Source organism: Rutilus rutilus (genome assembly GCF_951802725.1).
Source record: "Rutilus rutilus genome assembly, chromosome: 1".
In the NCBI taxonomy this organism is placed as follows: Eukaryota; Metazoa; Chordata; class Actinopteri; order Cypriniformes; family Leuciscidae; genus Rutilus; species Rutilus rutilus.
Genome location: NC_140209.1, coordinates 79,336,944 through 79,364,911, shown reverse-complemented (window position 1 = coordinate 79,364,911; position 27,968 = coordinate 79,336,944). Strand labels below are relative to the sequence as shown.

At 36.7% G+C, this 27,968-nt stretch overlaps 1 protein-coding gene and 1 long non-coding RNA gene across 2 annotated transcripts; both read right to left on the bottom strand.

The window, feature by feature from the left end:
* Positions 1-1,942: 1,942 nt before the first annotated feature.
* Positions 1,943-2,759, bottom strand: LOC311303804. The gene is made up of 2 exons (XR_014629833.1): positions 2,450-2,759; positions 1,943-2,295 (listed from the first exon to the last, which is right to left on the bottom strand). It is a non-coding gene; the product is annotated as an uncharacterized lncRNA (long non-coding RNA).
* Positions 2,760-13,908: 11,149 nt separating this feature from the next.
* Positions 13,909-27,494, bottom strand: LOC311301091 (uncharacterized protein). The gene is made up of 3 exons (XM_084425944.1): positions 27,432-27,494; positions 24,992-25,062; positions 13,909-16,554 (listed from the first exon to the last, which is right to left on the bottom strand). The coding sequence occupies exon 3, from the start codon at positions 16,400-16,402 to the stop codon at positions 14,744-14,746; it is 1,659 nt and encodes a 552-aa protein (XP_084282070.1). The 5' UTR covers positions 16,403-16,554; positions 24,992-25,062; positions 27,432-27,494; the 3' UTR covers positions 13,909-14,743.
* Between the last annotated feature and the right edge of the window lie 474 nt (positions 27,495-27,968).

Sequence of the window (27,968 nt, the reverse complement as noted above, 5' to 3'; positions counted from 1 at the left end):
CACGATAAGAAATCGGCTGTCTAAAGCCTTTAAATGTCTTAATATTTAATAAATGTTGTCTGATTATGTAATCCATATGAAACCGAGAGGTAGAGGATCAAACATGTTTAGCTATGATGCGAGTACTTCAAATGAGAAAAGGACAAGGCAATTTAATATTGAGTTGATTGACAACAAATGAACATGCGTTTGACGATTGTATTTAGTTTTGCTTGAAAGCTGGCCCAAACCGAAGTAGCGTTTTATTTCTTCAGTTATTGAAATAATGAAATATTTATTAATAAACTTTTATGACAGAAATATCACTGTATGTAGCCTAAATTATTTAATTCCTTAATAGCCTAATGATAATGTCTAGAATAGCGTGGGGGGTTTGGAGGAACAGTTAAGTTGCTTTCGTGTGGGTGCAGGGCAAAAGGTGTTAATGTCCCGTCTTTCATATGGAGAGTGTCGGATAGCCATCCTGATGAGCAGGCAAAGGCAAAGTTCCTTTAAAGATAAATCTCTCGATGCATGTGTCCAAATGTAGGCCACATAGGCTATCTTATTAAATTATAAATACTGTAGTTTTATTTACTGTATTTAAATGTTTTTCACACAAAATTTCAATTGAAGTGTTCAATCCAGTTGTTTCAACTGGTTTTGTAGAGTTTTAGAATGAACAGTCTGCCCTTATCTAAACATGAACTCTTGACGAAATGCGTTCATGCAATGAAACGAATGGGAGCGAGCAGATACAGAGCGATCAACCTCGTCTTATTGTAAGGTGAATTCAACGAGGCATGCTGTGTCTTTGAAGCAACAAAGGCTAAATAATTTGTTACAGTTTTGTATTTGTGTGGATGACACGCGGCGACATAATAGCCTACAGCATTATCTGTTTCTACACTGTGAAATGTTTAATTTCGAGAGAGACTCGGTGGTGGGGGAAACAAAAGAAACTTGCCAAAAAGAGATCCAGCGCGAGAAGAGGCAAAGAAAAACGCATCTTTACGTTGCTTTGAACTATTTTCGTTTTGTACTGTTTCATTTATTTAATTCAGCTGCAATTTCTTTGGCAATACAAATTTAAAATGTCGCAAGAATAAGATTCTGTGTTAAACTGTCCCGACACTTTATTTAAACCTTGAAATGTGCGATGGGGTTTTAAACTTAATTTTAATATTCTTTAACATTTTCATTGGTTTTTATATTGAAAGCAATAGGCTACTATTTACTTAGTCCATTTATTTGTGTAGCCAAGTCAACAAAATCAGTTTTTTTCTGATTTGTTCAATGGATCTGTTTTAAAAAATGTCTTCCATTTGCCATCCAACATTTGATCTCCTCAAAACAGTCACACAGTGCTTCCAGGGGATAAGACATATCAGGTTTTGCCGGTAGATAAAACTGTGTATCGTCAGCGTAGCAGTGGTAGGATATCCTATGTTTCAACATAGAGCAACACCCATCAACATCATCACCCTACCCCTTTAGCACCACAGTCCACCCTGAACAACTGAAAATGCTTCTCGGCAAACTGTGCAGAAAAACCCATTTCTTTCTTTAGAGCTTCTTTTGTTTGAGGTGTGGGTTTGAGCTCGACATGGCTATAAACAGAGCGGGTTTACAGCGCATGATCTCGAGACTCGCCGCTAAACTCGCGGAAATGAGCTTCGCTTCTACTTTATTGTGAAACTGATTTCTTTATATTTGTTATTGGTATTCTCCACACTGCAAAATGTGGGCCTAAAATATGGGACAAATTGCATCCCGTATAGATTTGATACGGGACACATAATTTCACCTGTAAATACAGGACGATCCTGTATTTTATGGGACGGGTGGCAACCCTGCATCTTTTTCACTGGTAATAATTTACTTGTGTAATATAGCAAATTCTGTTTGTAGGCATATTTAACTAGATTTGCACAAAAACACAAACGGGTTGGACACATCAATGTTTAATTTATTCATTTTTATTTATTACCATCACTGAAACTGAGGACAATCACATGGGTATCAGATTAAGATGCAGGCAAGTGGAACATCTTTGCATGTGAATTGATGCATATAAATGTGAATGGTCTTTTTTAGCATCTTTCGTGTACAAGTTTACATAGATTAATGCATGTTCTGAACACGTAATGGATCTGGATGAAATCCCTGTTAGGGCTGCACATCGCCCAGCTGTATGTCTCCCCAAACTCCCCAAACATCTATATCCTCCAGTTTAGTGAAGCGATGCTTGTAAGTGTGAGTTTCTTCACCATTGACAAACACCTTGTAATGATCACGATGGCAGAAAATGGTCACCTGAAAAGCACAATGAGAAAGATTTCATGAACTTCAAAAACAGATTTCCCCATCCTCTACTGTACAGTCTTTGTCCAGCATATTTACAGTCTTATCGACACTGTTCATTTGAACAGAAAGTGAAAAACAGGCAATAATAAATGTGCATGTTTACCAGAACCTGTTCCCCTCTTCTAAATGGCATGGGTCCAGATAGTTCCTCCATGCCCCATTCCCCATTCTCAAAAGTGTATGCGGACAACCACATTCTCATCAAAACGAATGTTGTAGTGAAATGCAATTCCAAGATCGTGATGCAGGTCAAGCTCAAATCTGTTGGAGAAATAAAAGCAAAGGGAACTGTAAGAGCCTCCTGTAAGTCTCCCATGTGTTCTGTGTTTATGGTATCATTCATAATATTCACTGCACTCGGGAGTGTAGGTGGTGGGCGTGTCCACCGGGGTTTGGGCGGGAGTGATAGTGGTCTGTTTGTTTGCTTCACCTGTTCACCTGAGTTCAGGGGCTTTGACAGAGAGAGGGAGTGAGCCTGGGAGCGAGCACTTTCGCACTCACACAGCACTTTTATGACCTGGTGACTGCAGTACCAGTTGTATCTTTACGTGTTGAAGTGTAATAAATGATTGAACTGAGTTTCTGCGCGTCGCAAGTGTTTCCAGTCTCTCAGTGTTTAGTCCCTCGCAGCTGCAGATTTTCTTTTGCCTTGTCTACAGCCGCTAATAGGAATTATACTGTTTAAAAAACATCTCAGGGATTCAAGGATCAGGTAGATGTGTCATTATGATGTTCCAATAGTGTTAGTTTAAAGCACAGCACATGGTCAAAAATCTGAGTGTGATATTGCAGTATATTCCACGTTAATAATTGTAACGTGACGTACAACACAGATGCGCTACGCTAAAACACTACGTGAACTCACTAGAGGTCCAGAGAGAAGGAAATGAATAGTGGAATAAAGTCGTTATGTTTGTGTGTTTTTTTGTGCACAAAAAGTATTCTCGTCGCTTTATAAACTTAAGATTGAGCCACTGGAGTCACTTGGACTAAATTAACGATGTCTTTAATGCATTTTCTGGGCCAGCAAGTTTCAAACCCTTAGAAGCCTATGGAGGAGTGATCCAGCTCTCAGATTTCATCAAAAATATCTTAATTTGTGCTCTGAAGATGAACGAATGTCTTACGGGGTTGGAACAACATGAGGGTGAGTAATTACTGGCAGAATTTACATTTTTGGGTGAACTAACCCTTTAAGAACAACAACAACCTACTTAACTTATCTAGTCAACATTTTCTTGCCCTCATTCAGTCTTTCTTGACAGAAAAGGGGATGAGCTGTTTGTTGTTTTTCATTTCAATTATCTTTTCTGCCAGTTCACCAACATTTTTTTTCTGACAGAGTTGTGCTAGTTGCAAAAGTGTGTATTTACCCTTGAACTGTTCTAGGACACTTTTGTCTACCATATAAATCTCTGCAATTGCTGCCGTGTCTTTCACAGCATTTCTAGAAACACAAGCTTTCTTGAAAGCTGCGGTCATCCTGAAGCCTCTTTGCACAAGTTTGAGGACACGCCGATATCTTTTCACCACATCTGCGATTGAGGCAACTGAAAAAAACAAAACAATAATGTGAATAAATCACCAAGGACTGTTGTGTTGTGTCTTGTTTGGTTTCTTAGTCGCAGGGTGAGCCAGTGTTTCCCACATGTTTTCTCTTTAAAAGGGAGGCTACAACTTAGATAAAGGTGTGTGGCTTATTCTTTGATTTTGAACATTTAATAGTCAGTAGTGTGAGGGCAGTGTGCCAATAAAGACTATTTGAGGAGTATTGCTATAAAAATACTGAGGTAAATAGTGTTGAGAACATTCTTTATATTGAATTATTGATTACCATAATAGGTAAGCACATGTTGTGTCTTTATTTACTTCATTCCTTACATAAACTTTGTAAGAAATCTATAGTAAAAATACAAGTTAGATACAGATCATCACTGATATTCACTGAGAATTCTGGGACACTGGCTGTAACAGAACAGTTAAGCTTTTGACATGTTGATTTCATGTCATTCAAAAAAAGAGATGACAAGAGTGATGATTATTGGGTTGCAGGATAGTGTGCACTAAGTATAAAGCACTAAAATAAAAACAATCACCTAAATACTCCATACCTCGCTCTCCTTTTCCGTTTGACCTCTTCACCTTTTTGTTTTCCTTCTTTCTTTTTTTGCTTTTCTTCTTGCCATTCTTCTTTTTACGCTTCTTTTTCTTCTTTTCCTCATCTGAAGAGTCAGAGTTAGAGCTGGAGCTGGAGTCAGAGCGAAAATTCGAATATTCGTTTATTCGTTTATTTAAATGACATTTAACGAAAAATACATTATTTTTTTAGGTAATTATTTTTTTACGTTTTGTCACCATTTCTGAAGAAGCTTACGATTAGGCAATATACACAACAAGCTTACAACATGTGTTAAAGTTTTCTTTTAATTGAAAACATTAAACAGTAGGCCTATGTGTAAACAAAAAAATATAAGAACAAAAGGATATAAGCTCAAGCAGCGCGAACGGAAAAAAACGCCTAATAAAGCAGAGTAGCAGATTGCGCCAGTTATCGTACAGAACGTACACATACACTCGAGTCAGCATATGATCATCGTGTTTATATTGTTTCACGTTTATGTTGAGAAAAACAATAATATCCACATGGAGGGACGCCGCGAGCAATTTATGCTCGAGTGAGAAAACGCGCTGCGCTGACAGACGTTTCAGAGAAACAAAGATGACGGTGTTCTAGTTCTAAGTTTCTAACAGCACCTTTTCTGTTCTTAAACCTCTCTCTCAAAGAAAACTTAAAGGAAGAATATACCTCAATATCATTTTACTATTATTAGATAAGTTATCATCTCGGATCACTCGCACTACAGCTGCGCTTACCTGCAGTCGTGATGCAGTGATAGACAGCTGTCTTTCCTCAGTCGACTGCTGTTTGGATTTCATGTGATTTCTCATTGTGGTGATGATATTATAACTCCAGATTAATTAATTAATTTGATCAAAAGTAATTCCATTTTGTAAAATCATTTAGCAACCTAATTTTCGACTAGTAATTACAAACTTCGCGAGGCAGACCACGACGACATTATGATAAAATACAAACAACTTGTTAAACATGCGCCACAGTGCCACCCAGTGCATTTTATTATAACTGCGAGTTAGTGCTTGGGATTTATCAGGGATTCACTGCATTTACGACCCGCTAAGTATTTACGGCTTCATAAATTCGATAAAATTCGAATAGTATTTTATTTTTCGAATAATAATTACAGATCGAATATTTGAAAATTCGAATATTCGTGCACATCCCTAATGGCAAGGCAGCAGTCTACAGGCTATACACAAGTGAAGTCAGTTCAATCCTTACAAATGACTTAACAGCTAAAGCTCTAAATGTTGTCACCCAAATAAGAGACTATTTTATTTTCACTATGTACCTTTTTGATCACACTTTAAAGGAACACTTCGACTTTTTGGGACTTTAGCTTATTCACCGTATCCCCCAGAGTTAGATAAGTCCATACATACCTTTTTCATTTCCATGCATGCTGTAAGTGTTATTTGACGCACCCACCGCTAGCCTAGCTTAGCACAAAGACTGGATGTAAATGGCTACAGCTAGCATACTAATCCCAATAAGTGACAAAATAACGCCAACATTTTCATATTTACATGTTGTGATTTGTATAGTCACAGTGTGTACAAATAACAAGGTCATATGAGACACAGTCATTTTTTAAATGTTTAAATACTGGGAACTATTTTCTCAAGGCGAAGCACTGCTACTTGGGCGGAGTGATTAGCGCAGCACCCGAGAAGCGCCGTGGTGAGGAGCAGAGAGTTCGCTTAGAGTTGGAGTAATAGAGTCAGCAATTACTAGATAGTAAATGCAAAGTTTACAATCATGAGTATTCACTGTATTGTAAAGAGCTGCAACAATAAACATGGGAGACCAGGTAATACCATGATGTTTCATAGAATTACAACCAAAAACGCTGACCTGATGAATCAATGGCTCTGGAAATAGATCCAAACACACCTGTAGACATCATCAAGGACTATCGCGTTTGCTCAGAACATTTCACTGAGGACGACTATTTAGAAAAAATGGAATTTGCCACACGGACCATGAAACGTGTGCTGAAGGATAACGTTACGGCCATCCCATCGATAGTAAAGACAGGACAAAGTGGATCACCTGCGGCTTTGGCCGCTCTGAAGTCTGTGTTACACCATGAAATGTAAATAGAAAAACAAGGAATATATTGACACTAGAAACCTTTTATAATGACAGCATTTTTATAACCGATTTGGTCGGGAAAAAAAATGTTTTGATTATATGCGCGAGGGAGAGAGAGCAAGACATGTTGTTTGAAAACGGTGAAGGTAAGTGCGCGCGCGCGGCCGGAGCTCTCTCTCTTTTGTAACTGGTCCCTATATAAAAATAATGTCATATCATAAATGATAGGAAACCCAGCAACAGCGATTATCAGTTTATCCTCCATTACAGTTGTTCCCGGGCTCCATGTATCCCCTGTAATGTTAGTATAGTGTTGTCACAAACGCGCTCTATCGCCCCAGTAACAAATAAGCGGCGCTAAATGTAACTTTCAGGACTGTAGCCTTCAACTTGCTAATGAATTGGAGGGGGGGATGGGCAGTTTTAATTTTTGAGAAACAGTGACCTTGTTTGTGAAATAGCAGGCTTCTCCCGTTCTGATTCTCCCCTCGACCTCAGTCTGTTCGGCATCTTGTCTATCAGCTTCCAAAGTTTGTAACTCCTCGTCTGTGTATTCTGGCTCAAAACGATATGGTTCTGGATCTTGGTTTGATACCAAATAAAAATCCTCTGACAATTCCTCAAAGTCAGCCATGATCACGAATCACGTTCGCTACTAGTTAGTCACGTTGGTTTTGTTGACAGAACGGCGCTTCTCGGGTGCTGCGCTAATCACTCCGCCCAAGTAGCAGTGCTTCGCCTTTTGAGAAAATAGTTCCCAGTATTTAAACGTTTAAAAAATGTCTGTGTCTCATATGACCTTGTTATTTGTACACACTGTGACTATACAAATCACAACATGTAAATAGGAAAATGTTGGCGTTATTTAGTCACTTATTGGGATTAGTATGCTAGCTGTAGCCATTTACATCCAGTCATAAGCTAGGCTAGCGGTGGGTGCGTCAAACAGACTTACAGCACGCATGGAGATGAAAAAGGGATGTATGGACTTATCTAACTCTGGGGGATACAGTGAATAAGCTAAAGTCCCAAAAAGTCGAAGTGTTCCTTTAAATTAGGTGTCCTTAACTACTATGTACTTACATAAAAAAATAAGTACAATGTACTTATTGTGTTCATATTGTATTGCAAAACACTGCTGCTTTTGAGGTGGGATACGGGTAAGGTTAGGGACAGGTTTGATGGTATGGGTAGGTTTAAGGGTGAGTTAGGGTGTACTCGCACTGGGCACGAATGCCTTGTACCGAGCCTAGCATGATTGACTTTGATGGAGTAATTTGCAGCTTTACTCACAAACTACAATTCCTGTTCATCAATAAGGTGAGAACCAGACCTGTTATAAACCTAAATGTACTCAAATTAATTGAAAAGTGTAGTACATTACAGAATGTAATTACAGAAATTAATAACAGCTGTAATTACATGCAGATATATATTTTTAAAATATAAGTACAAAATAAATGCATTGTATCAAATTATTAATTTAAATGTTAGTTAGAGACACTTAAAATAAAGTGGTAACAATTTTTTAAATATTTATTTTTGATATGATTTTTAATTAAAAAAAATATATATAAAAAATAAAAACAAACATATCAATAATAATATAATATAATATCAATATCAATAACAAAAACTCCAAACCCTAGAAAAATAAAACATAGGTAGCCTATAAAATAGTGTTGTTATTGTAAGAGGTGTTTAGGGGTTATAAAAGAAAGAATGACTTAATGTGTTTAATCAACTTCAAAAGGTTGTTATTTAAATAAATGTGAGCGCTACACATTTCAAAGTAAAAAAATAAATAAATGTATATATATATATATATATATATATATATATATATATATATATTGCAGGCTCTATAGTGGTGCACTGTTTCAGAGCAGTTGGCAAAGAATAACCTACTGCACACCTACGTCAAGTGATTGCTTATGATCCACTATTAATGAATTATGACAATGTATCTTATTGTGTTTATATTGTAATTTAATGTAGATCGTTGTAAGAGTGCCAATTTATCATGATTATATTTCTATTTTATCTATCAGTTTGAATAAGCAGCTGGAAGTAGTAAAAACATATTTCAAGTAAATAGATTTTACTAGTATCAGCACAATAATCAGTCTGTCTTTTATTTAAACATTATTTTATTTAAAAAAAAATGAAATATTGCTCAACATCTGTATTGACATATTAGTACAGTTTTACATAAGCTTTTGTTATATTCATTATATATCCAACCTATTGTGTGTGTGTGTTCCAAGACATATGTTAAAAATTTCAACTTATCATACAATCTTATGTCCTGAAACTTCCAGGGAGTGTCGACGTAAAAGATGTGGACGGTTGAGAAGAAGTGTTCGGACAAACTCACTTTTCACACAATCACACTGCAGTCTGTTCACATTGATGAAGTATATACATAGGTAAGCAATGCAAATATATTACATAACTACAGTATTTGACATATTACACTATTTGTATGGTGTATTTTGAGTCCATAGAGCACAATTGCATTACAGCATGTTATCATAATTTATGGTGGCATAAAAAATATGATGGTCAATCTATAGCATATCCTATTGCAAAAGCATTTCCTGTAATATACCCCACCATACTTTGCCAGGTATATTACAGTAACTCAAAAACAAACTCTTTTTAAAATTGTATCAAGTTTACTATATTTGTACCATATTTTGAATTAGTATTTAGGATGTCTTATAAAACATCTAACAGAATAGCTTCTAACAGAAGATTATGGTGGTGATTATAGATGTTTTCACTTTGATGCTTTCAAGTTTAGTCAGTTTCTGTACAGCACTACAGTATGTTGTACTGTTTAGCCAACTATGTATGACAAAATGTATTAATATGCTGATGTTTTGTTATGCGTAGAGTCAACAGTAAAAAAATAATACAGGATACTAGGTACAAATTATGCTTTGTGGCCTACTGGTTGATAAAGCACACATTCTCTTTTTGTAATAATGCAATGTTCTTATTTAATGATGATAATTTTTGTAGATTTGCTCAGGGTTTACATCTACGGCAAGTAGACATGCTTCAAGATGGCATTGCAAAGAGCACAGCAACACTTTCCATGATGTCAAAGAAACTCAGAAGAATTTGTGTACAAAGCCTGGAGAAGCACCGGAAAAAAAAGAGACAGAAAGTTGGTGGAGTTAATGTCCTTGTTCACATTGATGAGAGCAAGTTTTGCCACAAACGCAAGGTAGTGTAATCTGAATGTGCAATTTTTACTTTCACTGACATTTTATTTATTTTGTTTAACCTAAAGAAGGGTTATAGGAAGGTTACAGGAATGTGTTCTAAACACAAAAATTAAATTAATATTCAATGTTTAATGTAATGGCAAAACATATCTCGATATTTTGTTACTTGTTTACAATACATTTTATTAAAGGGTTAGTTCACCCAAAAATGAAAATTCTGTCTTTAAATCCTCACCCTTATGTTGTTCCAAACCTGTAAGACTTTCTTTTATCTTCGGAACATGAATGAAGATCTTTTTTATGAAATATGAGCGATTCCTGTCCCTCCATTGACAGCTACGCAACTACCACTTCAAAAAATTCATGAAGAAATCATAAAACTAATCCATGTGTCTCCAGTGGTTTGACCTCAATTTTATAAAATGACGCAAGTGCTTTGTTTCCAAAAAAAAACAAAACAAAAAAAAAAACCAACATAATTTACCACTTTATTTACAAAATATGAATCTTCAAATTTTCTTTTTTGGGTGAACTGACCCTTTAAAGATTTTCTTATTATAAGCATAGTTATTATTGTGTTATATGGAATTTAAAAGAGTTTTAGGCGAACGTGGGTGTTTGGTATACTTGAAATCAAAGCTGCAAGCAGACGCCCCATTCTTCGCCTTGTGAAGAAAAGAAACAAGGAGACCCTTGTTCCCATCATCAAGAAACATGTCAAACGTCAAAGTCTAGTGGTGAGTGATGAGTGGAGAGCATATGCCAGTCTTTCCCAGGAGGGCTACAAGCATGTCAGAGTCAACCACAGCCAGAATGATGTAGATCCACAAACAGGACTACATACTCAAAACATTGAGAGAGCATGGCAGACTTACAAGAGGGAAGTTTGGCGTATGCGGGGGAATCGTTCTGAGAAGGCCTTCAGCTCAGCTTCATAGAGTGGACCTACTGGTTAGCAAGAAGATATAAACATGGAGTACTTGGAAGACTTCTCAAGGACATAAGGAATGGTAACCACAAATAAGTTTAGAAACTTTCTGTCCTTTCTGTTTATAACTTTTGTTCTTGGCCTCGGGCATTTGAAATGTTGTTGAAGTATTGAGAGTTTTTTCATTTTGAAATGCTCAATATAATGTTTGTCACATAATCAGATGGTTCAGATGTGATCCTGATACCCTAGTAAAGAATGGGTTGTATTATTTGGAGTGTTTTTATTTAATAAAAGTGCATTTTTTTCTCTGGTGTGCTTCCTATAGTGTTTGTTCTACTTCAGTCAGGTATGCAAAACTATTGTTTTAAATGGTAATTGTGTTGCATATAATGAATGGAAACCTGTATGCAATCTGTTGATAGGTTATAGACTTTCTACTAATATAAACTGTTTTTCACTTTAATTAGATAGTCCTAAAAGATATCTACTAACGCTTAGTGGAGAATGTCTATTAATAGTCTACTGATCATAAACAATATATTTGTTGACAAGCAACAGATAAGCAACTAATCTTTAGTTGACTATCAACAGATTATCAACAAATGGAAACTACAGGTTTTTTTTTTTTTAAACAGTTAAAATAATCATTAATTTGATGCATTTGAGACCCCTTGAGTTGGATATACAGTATCATATACAGATCAAATGCTGACATGACTGTTGACTTTCAACTGACATTGATTTTGAGTTGTTGGTAGACAGCTTAGAAGTTAGTGACTCAGTCTACAGAAAGTTAGTTGACAATTGGTTAATAACCTGTTGCAAATTAACATTGACAGTCAACAGGCACTTTTTGTAAAATCTGTAGATTAACACTTGAATTGTACTTTATAGTCTATAGGCAGTCAGTTGAACGTATGTTACTTGTCTGTTGAAACAGTGTTGTTGAATGTCAACTGATGCACTGTTGACAAGCTACTGAATGGCTACTAATAACTAGTAGAGTCTCAACAAATGGACTATCAAAATAAAGTGTTACCAAATGTTCTTTCTTGCAGCAAAAGTTAAAATACTAAAAAGCCTTTTATGATATTTATTCAAAACAATACCAGCTGGCAGACCTAGAATAAATGAACAAGGATCAACATCAATTGCCATTCCCAGAATGTTGCCAATGTGGTCTGCGATTTTCTTCCAAAACAACTGAATTTTGTGACAAGACCAAATACAATGAATATAATTACCAACTGATATTTTACATTTTGAGCAATTGGGGGAAAGTTTTGGGTCCATTTTATTCCTGATAAAAGGGGTGATATGTAGCCGACGTATTATTTTGAATTGAATAGCACGTGCTCTGTTACACACTGATATTCTTTTAACATGATCCCAGACTAAATCCCAATCCTCTCTGGAGATATTTACTACCAAATCATTTCCCCACATCTGTCTAAGATTATCTGTGTCCCCTGGGAGAGTCAAACTCAGTGTAACATAAATATGAGATATCTTTTTTTGTCTCGTGTCTTCTAGTAGTATTTTCTCAATTTCGGTTCTGGAACTATCAGTATGTAAAGTGGTCTTTTTACCAATGAAGTCCCTTAGCTGCAAGTACCTAAAAAAATGATGTCTTGGCAGATTAAATTTAGCAGACAACTGTTCAAAAGACATAAGTGATGAACCCTCGAATGTATCTTTCAGCCTCACAATACCTAAAGAATTCCAGAGGTTGAACCCAGAGTCATCAGTACCAGGAGGAAAATCTGGATTATTTTGAATTGGTGTAAGAGCTGATGACAAATTAAACCTACCCTCTAACTTGCGCGACTGCGCCCAAGCTTTAAGAGTGTTCCGTACGATTGGGCTATGGCCCCTATTTTTGCCAAAGAAATTATTTGTATATACGTAAAAAAGTTGGGGAAAATGGTCTGTGCTATAGTCTTTATTCTAAAATATTAAAACCACTTTACAGTCTAAAAACATTAAATTATAAAATTAAATGGCTCTGAAGGAAAGAAGTGTCAGATACGTTTTTAAGTAACACCACAGATGTAATATTGCACAAAATGTTGATGAAACATTGATTAAAATGCGTGGCGCGGACGACAAATCTCCGACAGTAAACTGATGCCCCATTCTGCTTTGTAACGGGCGCTTTTTCGCGTCTAGGGTAAACAGCTGTTGCGACGCGAGCAATAACGGCCGTGTTAAGCACTTTACACAGTGTTAAAGCTCATTCTGCCTATAACGCTATGTTACAACATCAAGCAATATTCCAATAATTTATATAATTACAACACTTTATATAGGGCCATTTTGCATTAAGAGTAGCCTAGTTTCACGTTTAGTACATTTTGCTTACTACTTATTTAAAAGTATATAAAAGTACTGTACATATGTAATTAAAAACGTTTTCATTATGATATTATTAATTTTACTTTAGTAAAAAGATCTGAGATCTTCCTCCACTGGTAGAGATTAGAGGAATTAAGACTAAAAATAGAAGGGTTTTGTCAGTGACACTTTTGATATATTTATTGATACAAGTTATGTTTTATATAACGTGACTAAATTAAAAGACAAAGTCGTCAGTGAAGATTATGCAACTGTATTTAGAATATAACATGCAATGCAAACTAGTTTGGTTACAGCTCAAATGTATCATTCTCATTCTATCATTCACCCTGCCTCCATTACATATCTCTGTCACACAAGTGTTTGATCACCACATTTGAGTGATCATTGCAAAACATTTATATATTTATTCTGTTTATACTGTGTATACAGTACCCATCAAAAGTTTGTACACACCAATGTGTAAGTGTGTCCAAACTTTTGACTGGTACTGTACTATAATACACATAAATAATATTAATACTGTATTATAATATACACATAAATAATATCGGCCAATATATCGGTATCTGGCTTTTTTTTATCGGCATCGGCCCCCAAAAATCCATATCGGTCGGGCTCTATGTAACTTACTGCTTTGACTAGAAGTCTAGCCTAAAAGATGTTGGACTATTTGAGAAAATGAAGATCATGTTAAATGATTTGAAGTTGTAGCCAACACTGTGTAAAGGTTGATTTGAAAGGTCCTAGAAGAGGAGTTGACACATCAGAAGACAGAAGAAACACATAAAGCAGCATTTACACAAAACAGATTTTATTTATTGTTTGTCATTTAACAATTTCTCCATTATTCAGTAGGAGCCATGTTATAACTACAGGACAATAAAATGCAATTCAATAAACATCTTTGTAAAAAAAGCTATATTTTTTCAAATTTCAAAGAAAAAAATTGAGTAGAAAACAAAACTTTAAAACTTGATAAGAAGTGAATTGGATACTGTAAACTAAGTGCAGTGTAGATATATGTAAGCATTTAAGGAATTATATAAATGATAATAAAATACAAAAAGGTTTACAGAGTTAAAAGAGCTGCAGACTTTTACAATTGGTGGTGATGGTGACAGGAAGTCAATGGTTCCAGCACACAATGTGGTCACACTTAAAATGTATCACCACATGTTAATCTGTGTTCGTTTTTGGTAAACAGCACATATAGATATGTCAGGAATACATCTGCAGGAATACATTTTTACAAAAGAAACGCCAGATTTTATCTTGGACAAATTTATGCTTGAGATTTCCTTAGTCAAAGTAACTTTAATCTCAGGCTTAGTAATAAGACACATACTCTGCTTTTTGTCTTATGACTATATAGACCAAACTCATTGCCTCCACCGAGGCTTGGCCTCAGATTTCTGTCTTTCATAAATATGTCAATGTACTTTGGAAGAGTATTTGGCTTAATTTCTGGCTGAACAATATCACATTTTACAACACACAAAAAACAATGAAAATAACACATGCCTTTCCTTCAGTAACTGTCTGATTAGAGCTGAAGCAATGTGATCGCAGTTGGAAAGTGTATAGATAGCGCAGCACACAGTTTTGAGTGTCGTGTCGACACAGAATAAACCTCTCGCCCTAGATCTGCGATTCTTGCCGATGGAGGAGTTTCTCTCCTCTGGCTGCTTTAGCCAATAACTCTGCTTTATGTCTCATTTCTGTCAAGGACTCAACACGTTCCTTCCAGCCTAGCTTGGCCTCAGATTTCTCTCCCTCAATAAGCATGTCAATGTAGTCTGTAGTGGAGAGAGGATCTGGCTTCAGTGCTATCTCTTTAAGTCTGTTTAAACACTTAGAAGACCTCTCCATCAGCTCCACCACATCAGCCTGCACCTTATCATAGTCAGCCTTCAGCTTACCAATCAATTCCTCAACAGTTATTTTAGCCTTTGTGGCATTCTGGTACTTTTCTTGCAGGTCTTTCAATGTTTGTTTTTCTTGAACTACCTTATAGTCAAATCTGTACTTCATATTAAAATGTACTTGCCAATGACATTTACCTGGACACTCAGTACAGTATCCATTTGTTATTGCCACACAGTCTGCTTTATCTGCATCGTTTGGTATCCCACAGGGAAAGTGGCAGGTGACACTGCACTGCTGACAGTTGGTGATGAAGTTTCCACTTCCAGAAATATCTATTGTAAAGGCCTTTTTGATGGGGACATAAAACTCAAACTTCTCATTTCTGCTGATTTCTCCCTCATGCTCTTTTAGTTTTGCAGTTGTCTCTTTTATCTCCTCCAGCTTGGCTAACCCAAGTTTAACCTGCTTCTGCACATTTTCAACTGAATTCTCGAGCTGCTTTCTTTCTCTGAGGACCTCTTTCGTCATTTTTAAGCTTTTGGTTTCTATGATATTTAAAGCAGCAAAGAACTTTTTCATGCTTTTAATTCCCATGTTCCAAAACATCTTATCAAAGCCTCCATCTTCATCATCATCATCCCCACTTATACTGTTTGCTGCAGATGATTTGTTGTCTGCAAACAACGCTGAATTATTGAATTTGAAGTGAACTGGCAGCCCACCTTTTGTTTTAGGACACGGGACACCTGAAGCATTGATTGCCTCTAGAACTGGTGGTTGCTGGCCGTCTGCGAACGTCACCAGAACAAGGATGTTTTCTGCCACATCTTTGCCAAAGATTGAGAGCACAGAATCAAACACATATCTCTGTGTTGGTGTGAGTCGTGCTAAAGCAGCCTGAGCTACAAAACACACAGCGTCGATTTCACTGACACCACAATCAGCAGAGAAGAGTTTACGTAGCTGTTCTGTGATCATCTGGTCTCTTTTTATGCCTCTTGTATCTCCAAAGCCTGGAGTGTCAACAATGGTCAGTGAGCAATCTATTTCAAAGCCTTCCTGGTGGTTGAGTTTGTACACAGTGACTTCAGAAGTCTGACTTTCAGCTTGTGATTTCAACTGACCCTCATCAACTAACTTAAACCGATATGAATCCTCCCATTTGACACCTAGAATGTAATTGATCATCCCATTGATGAGAGTTGACTTCCCAGCCCCAGTTGCTCCGAGAACCATTACGGTGCGATTAGTTTTAGGTTTTGACTCTTTACCTAAACTGAGTAAACTGAATTGCTTGCACCCATCAAAATTGATGTGTTCTTCTTTCAGGGGAACTATATAAACAGGGAGAGCCCCTGTATTGGATTTTAGCAATGTGCTTTTTTCTTTATAAGCATCAGCAAACCGTTTTGGGCTTCTGAAAAAACTCATTTTGAAGTCCTAAATTTACAATCAAGATGAACAAGACCAACCCTCTGAGGAGGTAGTAACTAGTTCTAATCAGAAAACAGTAAGACTCCAAGTCTGTGCAGTACAAGTGTAGGTCTATGTCTTCTGCTCTGGAAGTGCACTCAGGTCCAAATCTGCAAAAGATGAAATGTACAAAAATAAAAATGCACAGAATTCGACCCTCAGTTGTAGCACCACTGTGTGTTCCCTATTGCTACTAGTGCAACCTTAAAACTAACACAGGCCAGATCTCCCACTAATATTGAATTACCTAAGGCACAGATACAGTGTACTACTGTCAAGAAGTAATATTAATGTAAAACTATTGTTAAAATCTTTGTGTGGAATATTTTCCATTATAGCACGTTATGGGACCATATCTCTTGGGTCAACTGACAAATTCAAATCAGCAGTTAGCAAACAGAGCTACATATCAAGATTACGATTAACTTAATTAAAGGGAGTGGTTTGAGGTGGATAATTATTCTCAACTACATGACAAATATTAAGTACTGTACTGCATTTGTAGGATATCTCTTCATAAAAAAGTCATTGTTTTTAAACACATGGGGAGGTAAATATTGTTAACATCTACGGTTATAAGGGGAAGTAAACTGAAGAAAACCTGTTAGACCGTTAGTACGTTGCCATAGGAACAGACTCAGAGTTGTGGCTGAACTGTCTTTGTGAAACCCAAAACCCAGAGAGTCAACCAACACTGAGTTTTCACTAAACCTGCTTTCTGAAATGGAGTTCACAGTTTCACCTAGAAACATCATAAAAATAGCAGAAGGTATTGTCAGGACTCCTGAAATAACATACATTTTTAAAGTTTTAAGAAAATGTTGCTGCATGTTTGTTGGGAATGGATACCATTATCTTTATTATGTTTCTTTCTTTCTCTTCTTTTAATCCTTATGTAAAACAAATCAAGTGGGTATTAAAAATGTGCTACATAAATACTGCTTGCTCTACTGCCTTGGATTTGTTTTGTTTTTTGTTTTGTGATGTGTACGGAATATATGGAATATATTTAATTTTAATATACAAGAAAATGAGCATACAACTCAGACCTTTTTCCTAACAGAAATTTTGACTTAAAGCAAGCACAGGTGTAAAAACTAACATTAATAATGACTCTGTTGCTCAGTTGTTACGGGGCATTTAGATCAAAAGAGCGATCTAGTGATTTGCAGCAGGGTTGTGCGGTGTTTAGTTGTTTTGGTAGCGATAAAGGCAGTGATATTTCCTGTTTACTGTACAGGACTCTCACGCCATAGCCAGGGTTTCCGTGGGGTCTTAAAAAGTCTAAAATTTCAAAATCCAAATTTTACGCCTTAAAAAGTCTTAAATGCGCTGAAGTCTTCTAGGTCTTAAATTATTTTAAACGGGTCTTAATTTCCCTTCGTCTATGTAACACTACCTTCTCATCCTATCATTGCTCATTGAAAGTTTTTTTTATTCTGTAGTTCTTTCTTTTGCTCATCACTTTTGTTTAATTTTAATGTTCATTAACATTGCAGTAACTTTTGTGTCTCTGTATTTATACTATATATACAGTGACTACATTTACATGCAGCCAATAACCCGTTCAAAACCGGGATATTAGCAATAACCCGGTCGCGCACGGCCATGTAAACACCGGCAAAACCCCGAATATGCTCATATCCCAGTTTTTAAAAACCCGGATATGATACCTGGGGTACCCCTTTTCTAACCCGAATATTTGGTCATGTAAACTCCTTTTGGCATATCCCCATCAAAAGGAACATTGATTTGTGTTCTGCGCATGTTCTATTCGCAAGGAATCTTTTGAGTAGAGACGGCGCATACAGAAACCCGCGTGCAGTATACCGGAAGTAAACAAGAAGTAGAGGTAAACATGGCGAGACGCAGCACCACACTTTTGGAGCAAGGAGGAAAGCGCAAACAAAGGCGATCGCTATCTGCCCCGAACTATTCATTATCCGCGTGCTGCTGCTGTTGTTGTTGTCTTTGGATACAGGAAGAAGAATCGGAAATGACGCATATTGCGTCTTAAGGTTGTCCGTACGTCCAGACGCTAACCGTGCGTCGCCGTTTACATCGGGATATTACAAATTCCATGTATACAGGAGTAACTCTCTCTACTCATGCATGTAAACGGGTTATTCCGAATGTTTCAGAAACCCAAATAGTGATCTTAACCCGACCATAACCCGAATTTTGACAGCTTGTAAACGTAGTCAGTGTGTGTGTGTATATATATATATATATATATATATATGTGTGTGTGTGTGTCCTTACACTATGACTCTGTATTTAATATATATACTTGTATTTAATATACTTTTGGGTCGGGATATAGGTCTTGAATGTATTTCATTAATTAAGGTCTTAAAAAGGTCTTAAAGTCTTAAATGTGACTTGTTGAAACCCAGCATAGCTCAAAACACACTGACACGTTTGATTGGCAGTTACATGATTGGCCACCACAGCATGACTCGGGGTTACATTTTTCTAAAAGTTCAGTCAGTCTCAAATTTTCACCACAGGCCTGCTGCCTTCTTTTGAGTGTTCCCCCTAGGGCTGTTGGAATAAATACCGAAAGTTGAATATAATTCGAATATTAAAATAAATCAATACTATTCGAATGCTGAAATTACTATTCGAGTGTGACTTTTTTTTATAAATATGTTGGCTAACGTTAGCTAATCTCCCTCTTCTCGCCTTGGCCTACCCGAATGTGTCACTCATGTCACGTCTTATGAACAATAACTTAGCGGGAGTGAGAAACACAAGACATTGTGAGGTCTAAGCTAACGTTACGTACTGAGTAACGTTAGTATAGAGGGGAGTGACAAGATGCGGCTGGAAATCGTAAGGACAGGAAATAGTTTTAACATGACTTTAAAATCGACATCCACCGAGCCAAAATGCTTATGTTAACATTAGGTAGCTCGTTCTTGTTTTCTAACTGCGTCGCGAGATATAGTAACGTTAGCTTAGCTGGGAGCTTCATGGAGACAGCTAAAGTTAATGTTAGCTGCCCTTCAGATGTCAAAGTTGTCCCTACGCCGTGGTACAACGAGCACACTCGGGCCCTTAAGAGAGCAGCCAGAAAAATGGAGCGCAACTGGAAGAAAAAAAACTAGAGGTATTTCGCATTTCATGGAAGGAGAGCTCGATTGCTTACAGGGAGGCTTTAAAAGCTGCTAGATCTGCTTATTTTACAACCCTATTAGAAGAAAATAAACATAATCCTAGGTATTTATTTGAAACGGTGGCTAAACTAACGAAAAATAAAGCTTCAAGCACCGAAGTTTCCAAGCAACACAGCAGTAATGACTTTATGAACTTCTTCACTTATAAGATTGATAATATCAGGGACAAAATTATAACTATGCAACCGTCTACTACAGTATCGCATCAGGCAGTGCATTGTAGTCTCCCTGAGGAAAAATTTGATTCATTCGTTGCTATAGGAGAGGAAGAATTTACTAAACTCGTTAAATCATCTAAATCTACAACATGTATGTTAGACTCTATACCGACTAAGCTAATGAAAGAGATGCTTCCAGAGGTCATAGATCCTCTTCTTAATATCATTAATTCCTCTTTGTCTCTAGGATACGTATCAAAAAACTTTAAGCTGGCTATGATTAAACCGCTTGTTAAAAAAACGCAACTTGATCCTACAGAATTAGTCAATTACAGGCCGATCTCGAATCTACCTTTTCTGTCAAAGATACTAGAAAAGGCAGTATCTTCACAACTGTGTTCCTTTCTTGAAAGAAATGATATCTGCGAGGATTTCCAGTCCGGATTCAGACCGTACCATAGTACCGAGACAGCTCTCGTTAGAGTCACAAATTATTTGCTCTTATCATCCGATCGTGGTTGTATCTCGCTATTAGTGTTACTCGATCTTAGTGCTGCATTTGACACCATTGACCACAACGTTCTTTTAAAGGGATACTCCACTTTTTTGGGAAATAAGCTCATTTTACATCTCCCCCAGAGTTAAACAGTTGAGTTTTACCGTTTTAGAATCCATTCAGCCGATCTCCGGGTCTGACGGTACCACTTTTAGCATAGCTTAGCACAGATCATTGATTCTGATGAGTCCAGTAGCATTTCTTTCAAAATGACCAAAGAGTTTCAATATTTTTCCTATTTAAAACTTGACTCTTCTGTAGTTAAACCGTGTACTAAGATCGACGGAAAATGAAAAGTTGCGATTTTCTAAGCCTATATGGCTAGGAACTACTCTCATTCCGGCGTAATAATCAAGGAACTGTGTGGCTGTACCATGGGTGCAGCAGGCGTAATGATATGACGCAGCGCCTGAAAATAGGTCTAATAGGTTAGACAAACTTAGTCCCGGTCACGTTGGAAGAAGTTACCGAGCTGGGGACTATTTTCAGGCGCTGCGTCATATCATTACGCCTGCTGCACCCATGGTACAGCCACACAGTTCCTTGATTATTACGCCGGAATGAGAGTAGTTCCTAGCCATATAGGCTTAGAAAATCGCAACTTTTCATTTTCCGTCGATCTTAGTACACGGTTTAACTACAGAAGAGTCAAGTTTTAAATAGGAAAAATATTGAAACTCTTTGGTCATTTTGAAAGAAATGCTACTGGACTCATCAGAATCAATGATCTGTGCTAAGCTATGCTAAAAGTGGTACCGTCAGACCCGGAGTTCGGCTGAATGGATTTTAAAACGGTAAAACTCAACTGTTTAACTCTGGGGGAGATGTAAAATGAGCTTATTTCCAAAAAAAGTGGAGTATCCCTTTAAATAGACTAGAACATTATGTTGGCATTAGTGGAAATGCACTAGCATGGTTTAAATCATACTTATCTGACCGTTATCAGTTTGTAGCAGTAAATGAAGAGATGTCTCATCGATCACAAGTTCAGTATGGCGTACCACAAGGCTCAGTACTAGGACTGCTGCTGTTCACTCTGTACATGCTACCATTAGGAGATATCATTAGGAAACATGGAATTAGCTTTCACTGTTATGCTGACGATACTCAGCTGTATATTTCTTCAAAACCTAACGAAACTTATCAATTCACAAAATTAATGGAATGCATAGCGGATATAAAAAATTGGATGACTCGTAATTTCCTACTTCTTAACTCTGAAAAAACAGAGTTTCTAATTATTGGACAAAAAACTTCCACACGTAATAACCTAGAATACTGTCTAACACTTGATGGCTGCTCTGTTAAGTCTTCGTCGTCGGTTAGGAACCTGGGTGTGCTCTTTGATACCAATCTTTAATTTGAAAGTCACGTGTCTAGTATCTGTAAAACTGCATTTTTCCATCTTAAAAATATATCTAAATTACGCCATATGCTCTCATTGACAAATGCGGAACAATTAGTTCATGTGTTCATGACCTCAAGGCTAGATTACTGTAATGCTCTACTGGGTGGTTGCCCTGCACGCTTAATAAACAAACTACAGCTGGTCCAAAACGCAGCAGCTCGAGTTCTTACCAGAACCAGGAAGTATGACCATATTAGCCCAGTTCTGTCAAAACTGCATTGGCTCCCTATTAAACATCGCATCAATTTTAAAATATTGCTGATTACTTACAAAGCACTAAATGGTTTAGCTCCGCAGTACTTGAGCGAGCTCTTAACGCATTATACTCCTTCACGTCTATTGCGATCTCAAAATTCCGGCCAGTTACTAATACCTAGAATATCAAAATCGACTGCTGGCGGTAGATCCTTTTCCTATTTAGCACCAAAACTCTGGAACAGTCTTCCTACCATTGTCCGGGAAGCAGACACACTCTGTCAGTTCAAAGCCAGATTAAAGACACATCTCTTTGACCTAGCATACACATAACACATTATAGACTTCTATAATTTAATGTTAGGCTGCATAGATTAGGTCAGCTGGAACCGGGAACACTTCCCATAAATCCTGATGTACTCGTTACATCATAAGAAGAATGGCATCTACTCTAATTTTAGTGTCTGTGTTTATCCCGAGGTTTTCCTGCAGCCTGCCGGATCCAGGCCGTATCCAGATCTGACGAAGGACCTTCGCCTGGACCGATGACAACGCAGTGCTGAAGTGCCAACTAGTCTCTCCCTATGGAGGATCCCTCTACCACTATACAGATAAGGCGTTGTCGGGAAAATTTGTTTCGCGTTCCTACCCCAAAGCAACAAAATAAAATAAAATTCTTTATCAAAATTTATAAGGAAACACCAGTACTTTGTTTAGGCTTGGCTTGTAGGGAATTTCAAACCTGCGTATTTTCAAATGCACATAACTATAGAACCCATTCTAAATGCGCATGTGAACGCCATCAGCGTTTCTCACAGGTTCGCGTTTAAAGTCTGTGTAGAGGGAATGGTGTAGTCTTAGCGGCCCCTAATTTAATAACAAATGATCGTTGCGACGGAAGCAAATCAATCAAAACTAACTTTAGATGGAAAATAACTTAACTCTGCTATAAAGCCAAAACAATCTCTGTTACCTTAAATTATACGCTTATCTCTGTGAAGCTGCTTTGAAACAATCTACGTTGTTAAAAGCGCTATATAAATGAAGATGACTTGACTTGACTTGACAAAGTTAGCTTCAACTTCATATATTACCTTCTAACAGCTGTATACTCAGTAACGTGACAATCAGCAAGAAACAGGTTGCTTATAAATCACTGAAATAGTACTGACAACACCGTTTGGCTTAGTTATTAATGTTGTTAGCATCGTTGCTAACACTATTGTTAGTGTTACTTACCTAGACAAATCGTTTCGGCTGTGCTTTCTAACATGATGTCCTTGTGCTAACCGAGCAACGTTAGCCTTTACAACAATGCCGCTTCCCTACAATTGTAAGATGTTTCATTACAGAGTTCTCTGTTGATTTGTTTGTCGCTGTGTGCTCGTGGTGGAAAATTAATGCAAACAAAGTTGCGTGCAGGTCCCCTCAAGGCCAGGCTAATGTTAGAAGTCCCTCTAGTGGACAGAACGTGTAACAACAACCACATGCTTGTAGTAGCATTGACGATGCATAAGCCTGAGCAGTGTAGTACATATTATTTAACAGGCTGCAATTGAGCATTAAATATTTGAATATTATTCGAATATTTAAAAAAAATATCAAATGGAATTCGAATGATATTACAGAGGAAGACTGACAGCTCTAGTTCCCCCTGTGCCCCCCCGCAGCAGCCTAATTGCATTACCCCCATTCGAAATATAGAACCACAGGTAATTATTTTATCAGTTTTTTTAACTGAAGCTATGCGTCAGATTTTTCCCATCCTCACCGACCTTGTCATAAAACTCGTTTAAATGATCATACTACGCCTCCTTGCTGCTTTTTGTTTTGATGTGTAACGTAAGTGATGAGTCATGAACGATCCATTCATTGCGTCTGTCACGTGACAAATGAACGAAAGACTTTTATGAATTATTTATGTTCCCTCTAAATGATTTTTGACTGCATTATAATGATTTCTTAATTCAGAATATGATCAAGATTGCGTAGGTGGATGTGTTCGGGGAATTTGCCAGTTAATAGAATAACATTTAAAGCCACTTAAATGAACGAAATGACTCGAAAAAAAGATTTGTTCATTTTGATGAACGAGATCGAACAAGAGAGTCAGTAGACACCGGTGGCTGGTGTTGCCAGATTGGGTGTTTTTTCCGCTACATATTAAGGCCGGTTTACGGTGTGTTTTAGCCGGGTTTTCGCCTGGAAGGCTCTATAGAAATCTGGCACTCTATTGAACGAAGTTAAACAGAGAGCGTGCCGTTCACAGACACCAGAATGAACGAGTTCACAGTAACGTTCATCAGGCAGTAATACAGTAGGCTACGTTCAGTTCACGTTCACCCAAAATATGAACGAGTTCAGGCACAACACTGCTTATCAATCAAAAGGAGTCGATCTCCGAGTGCGAATGAACGGACTCGATAGGAGGAACTGTCATTCTTACATGAGGCTCCTTTTCAACTACAAGGTCAATGTTGTTTTTCACTAACGACAAAACAACAAATTATCTGTGCATTTATATGGAACTAAGCTTTAGGAGCTTTCCATCTTTACTCTCCATCCTCAAATACTTTTGACTTGCTAGATGGAAGGCGAGCGGAAAAACCAATAGCTACAGTGAGTTGTTAAAACCTTTCTTTTTAGTAAACTCTGTGTACACAAACAATGTTCTCAATGCTTGCGTTCATGTGTAGAGCCCCTGGTGATGCTTCGAGGAGAGTTTCATGTTGTGACGAGCCTTCTTAGTGTTTTACAAATAGTGATTTTGATGCTATCATAGTAGTGCACTCCCATTCAAAAGGCCATTTGACCGAAACCGAGAATACGGTAAATCTTAAAGTGGCTCTTCCGTCCTAATTATGCTTTTAAACTAACGTTTGCCCCGGGTACATTCACAAAAAGACCCTAGGTTGCATTTTGGCGAGAGTTACGCTTTAAGACTTTTTAAGCCACTAGGGATTATATAGGGATCCTGTACCTATTCTTAACACCTGCACATTTCCTTTAACATGACAGCATATATTTAGTGTAATGGCTGTGGCTGCCTACCTGCCTGGGGAAACCAAGTTAGCTCCAGTATGACCTGCCCGAGCCAGTCAGAAGAGTCGAGGGAGAAAAGCCTGCAGGAGTAGAGGAATTAATGTTAATACATGCCATTATTATTAGTATATCGAAAGGCGAGACACAGAATGAAAGGAGTCTAATTGTTACGTGAACATCTGGCATCAGTGACTGCTACCCAAACATGATATTGAAAATCCATATTTCCCTTCCTTAAATTATGATTGTCTATATTTCATCAATATGATGGTTACCATGCTTTTACCCAGTCATCATGGTCCGAAACCTCTTTTTTTACGTCATGCAAAATAACGATTTCTGCAAAACTCAAACTGGAAGCAAAATTGACCAGTGCATTTGTTATACTTGTTCAAGATGGACTACAAAAACAAATAATTCTAATATTAAAATTAATTAACCCTTTGATGCGCAAGCTATGGAAACCCCATCTAATGCACAACATGGGTCTAAAAAGACCCGTATTCATTTCCTATGTTATTTCATGCATGGCTGGACTTTTTTATTTTTATCTTTTGAGATCAATTTATTTAAGCATTTAATATTCCATGAACTATAAATTCCATGATTTATAAATATTAAAAAAATCTTGTTTTCAATTACCAAAAATTATTATTTAAATTTTTTCTAGGTTTTGTGTTACTTTATCAAATTTACTTATCATGATAAAACAAAAGAATAAAGACAACATTTTGTCAAATTAATCATTTTAGCAGTCATTTAGACAACACATTTAACACTTGAAATGTTTATTTGCCACTTTGTCTCACATAGCATTCACATATCACAGATAACTGATAACACTGAAATTGAACTGTGTAACTATTGAATTGTGGTGAATGTGATAAAAAAAAAAAAAATACAACAAACAAAATAAAATCACACTGGTACAGCGGCATCTCAAATTGCCATCTTAGTGCTTACATAGGTTTCGCTCAGACAGCTAAGATATATATTAATATTAGTTTCTTTACAGTTTCAGTGTGTCTCTTCTATTTGTGTATGTAAAAATAAATTACGCTTTTAAAGGCCAAAATTAGCATAAATGGACAGTATGTGAGAGTATATTACAGTATATTACAATGTTAAAAGAAAAAAGGGATATAAAGTCATGGGAATTTAATGGTGTGTGTGTGTGTGTGTGTGTGTGTGTGTGTGTGTGTGTGTGTGTGTGTGTGTGTGTGTGTGTGTGTGTGTGTGTGACATACATTATATTTCTCTGTTAGCCTACTTAGTGGAGTAGAGAAAAGTGTCCTTAACTGAAGAGAGCTGCTCACACTTAAATGTAAACAAAAAAAAAAGGTAATGACTAGCAGGAACCCACTAACAACTTGAAAGTTTAAAAAAGATTTACAAAGATTAAAAAGATATTAAGAAATAAATAATTTACCTGTTGAGGGTGTCTTGACAATCTGTGTAAGACAGTTACAGTTCGGAAATCAAAAAGGCGGGAAAAAAGAACCCTAAACTCTTAAAACATTGAATTATTTCAGCATATGAAGGATTATGAACTGTTAGGCCTTCTACCTGTAAATAAGCTTTAAAATACAATCTTTTTTTTAGTGTAACTAACATTAGCTAGCTAGAATATGTCACCAGCTAGCTAGCTAATAGTATTGGACATGTTTCTCCTTCTCACAAGTAATTTCTCACTAGGATTACAAGGTCAAGGTAACCATAGCCTAATGTTCAAATATTATGTCCATCTTTTACAAAATATAAAATATTTTCTGTGGTTAAAATAAAATAAGACTTGCATCAAATATACAAAAGCAGCCGTGTTTAGTTGTGAAATGTGTGGCAGGTGAATAGTATTCTGCAGTAAATGTTCCTACTTGCAAAAATGTGCAAATATCAAAGGTTTCTATATGGGTCATTTTTGACCCTGTATGTAAAATTGATGTAGAAATAAAAAAAAACCTGTGTTTGTTTATAAAGTAAGAAAGGAAACATTAACATAATGATGTGTGGAAATCAAAAACAAAATATTTAATGAATACCTGGAATAAGAAAAAAAAAACATATCTTTTAAAGATTCAGCAAAGAAACACTCAGCCATCACTGAAATAACATAGGAAATGAATACGGGTCATTTTAGACCCATCTATGTAAAACATTTTTTAGAAATACAAAAACTGTGTTTGTTTATATAGTAAGAAAGGGTTGGGATACAAAAACGATTTTTATGCGAAAAGTAAGAAATGAAAAATTTCAATTAGGATTTTTAATGATCTAAAACAAGTTAATTGAGGAATACCTGGAATACTGAATGATGAAATTAAGTTCTTGCAAAGATATAGAAAATGAAAACTCAGTCGGGTCTTTTTAGACCCATGTTGTGCATCAAAGGGTTAATGCAACTAATATATTCACTATTACAAACACTAAAAGATAAAAAGTGTGGACTTACAAATCAGTGTGTTCAGCAAGTTACCACTCAGTTTGTCTCAGGAACGGAGCACGAGTTCTGTTTTAGTTTACTCTGCTGCTTCTTTTTATATATGTAGCCTACAGTACAGTCCACACACACACACACACACACACACACACACACACACACACACACACACACACACACACACACACACACACACACACACACACACACACACACACACACACACACACACACACACACACACAGCAAATGAGACCATTTCCCAGAAACCTCTCTACTAAAAAAGTAGCTTTTGCATCTTTGCACTCAGTGATAATAGATTGATAACACATGCATATAATTAAGCAAATATCTAAAACAGAAGAGTAATTAATTTCCAAAACCTAATACTGAAAACCATCTCATGTAAAAATACTCAAAACTTTAAAAAAGTAGTAAATTAGCATAAAGTTATCATATGCAATCATTGAATTCAGCATCACCAAGTAAAACCAAGTATTTCTGTATTTAGCAAAGTTGAGTTGGAAGCAAAGTTCATAGTGAATGCAA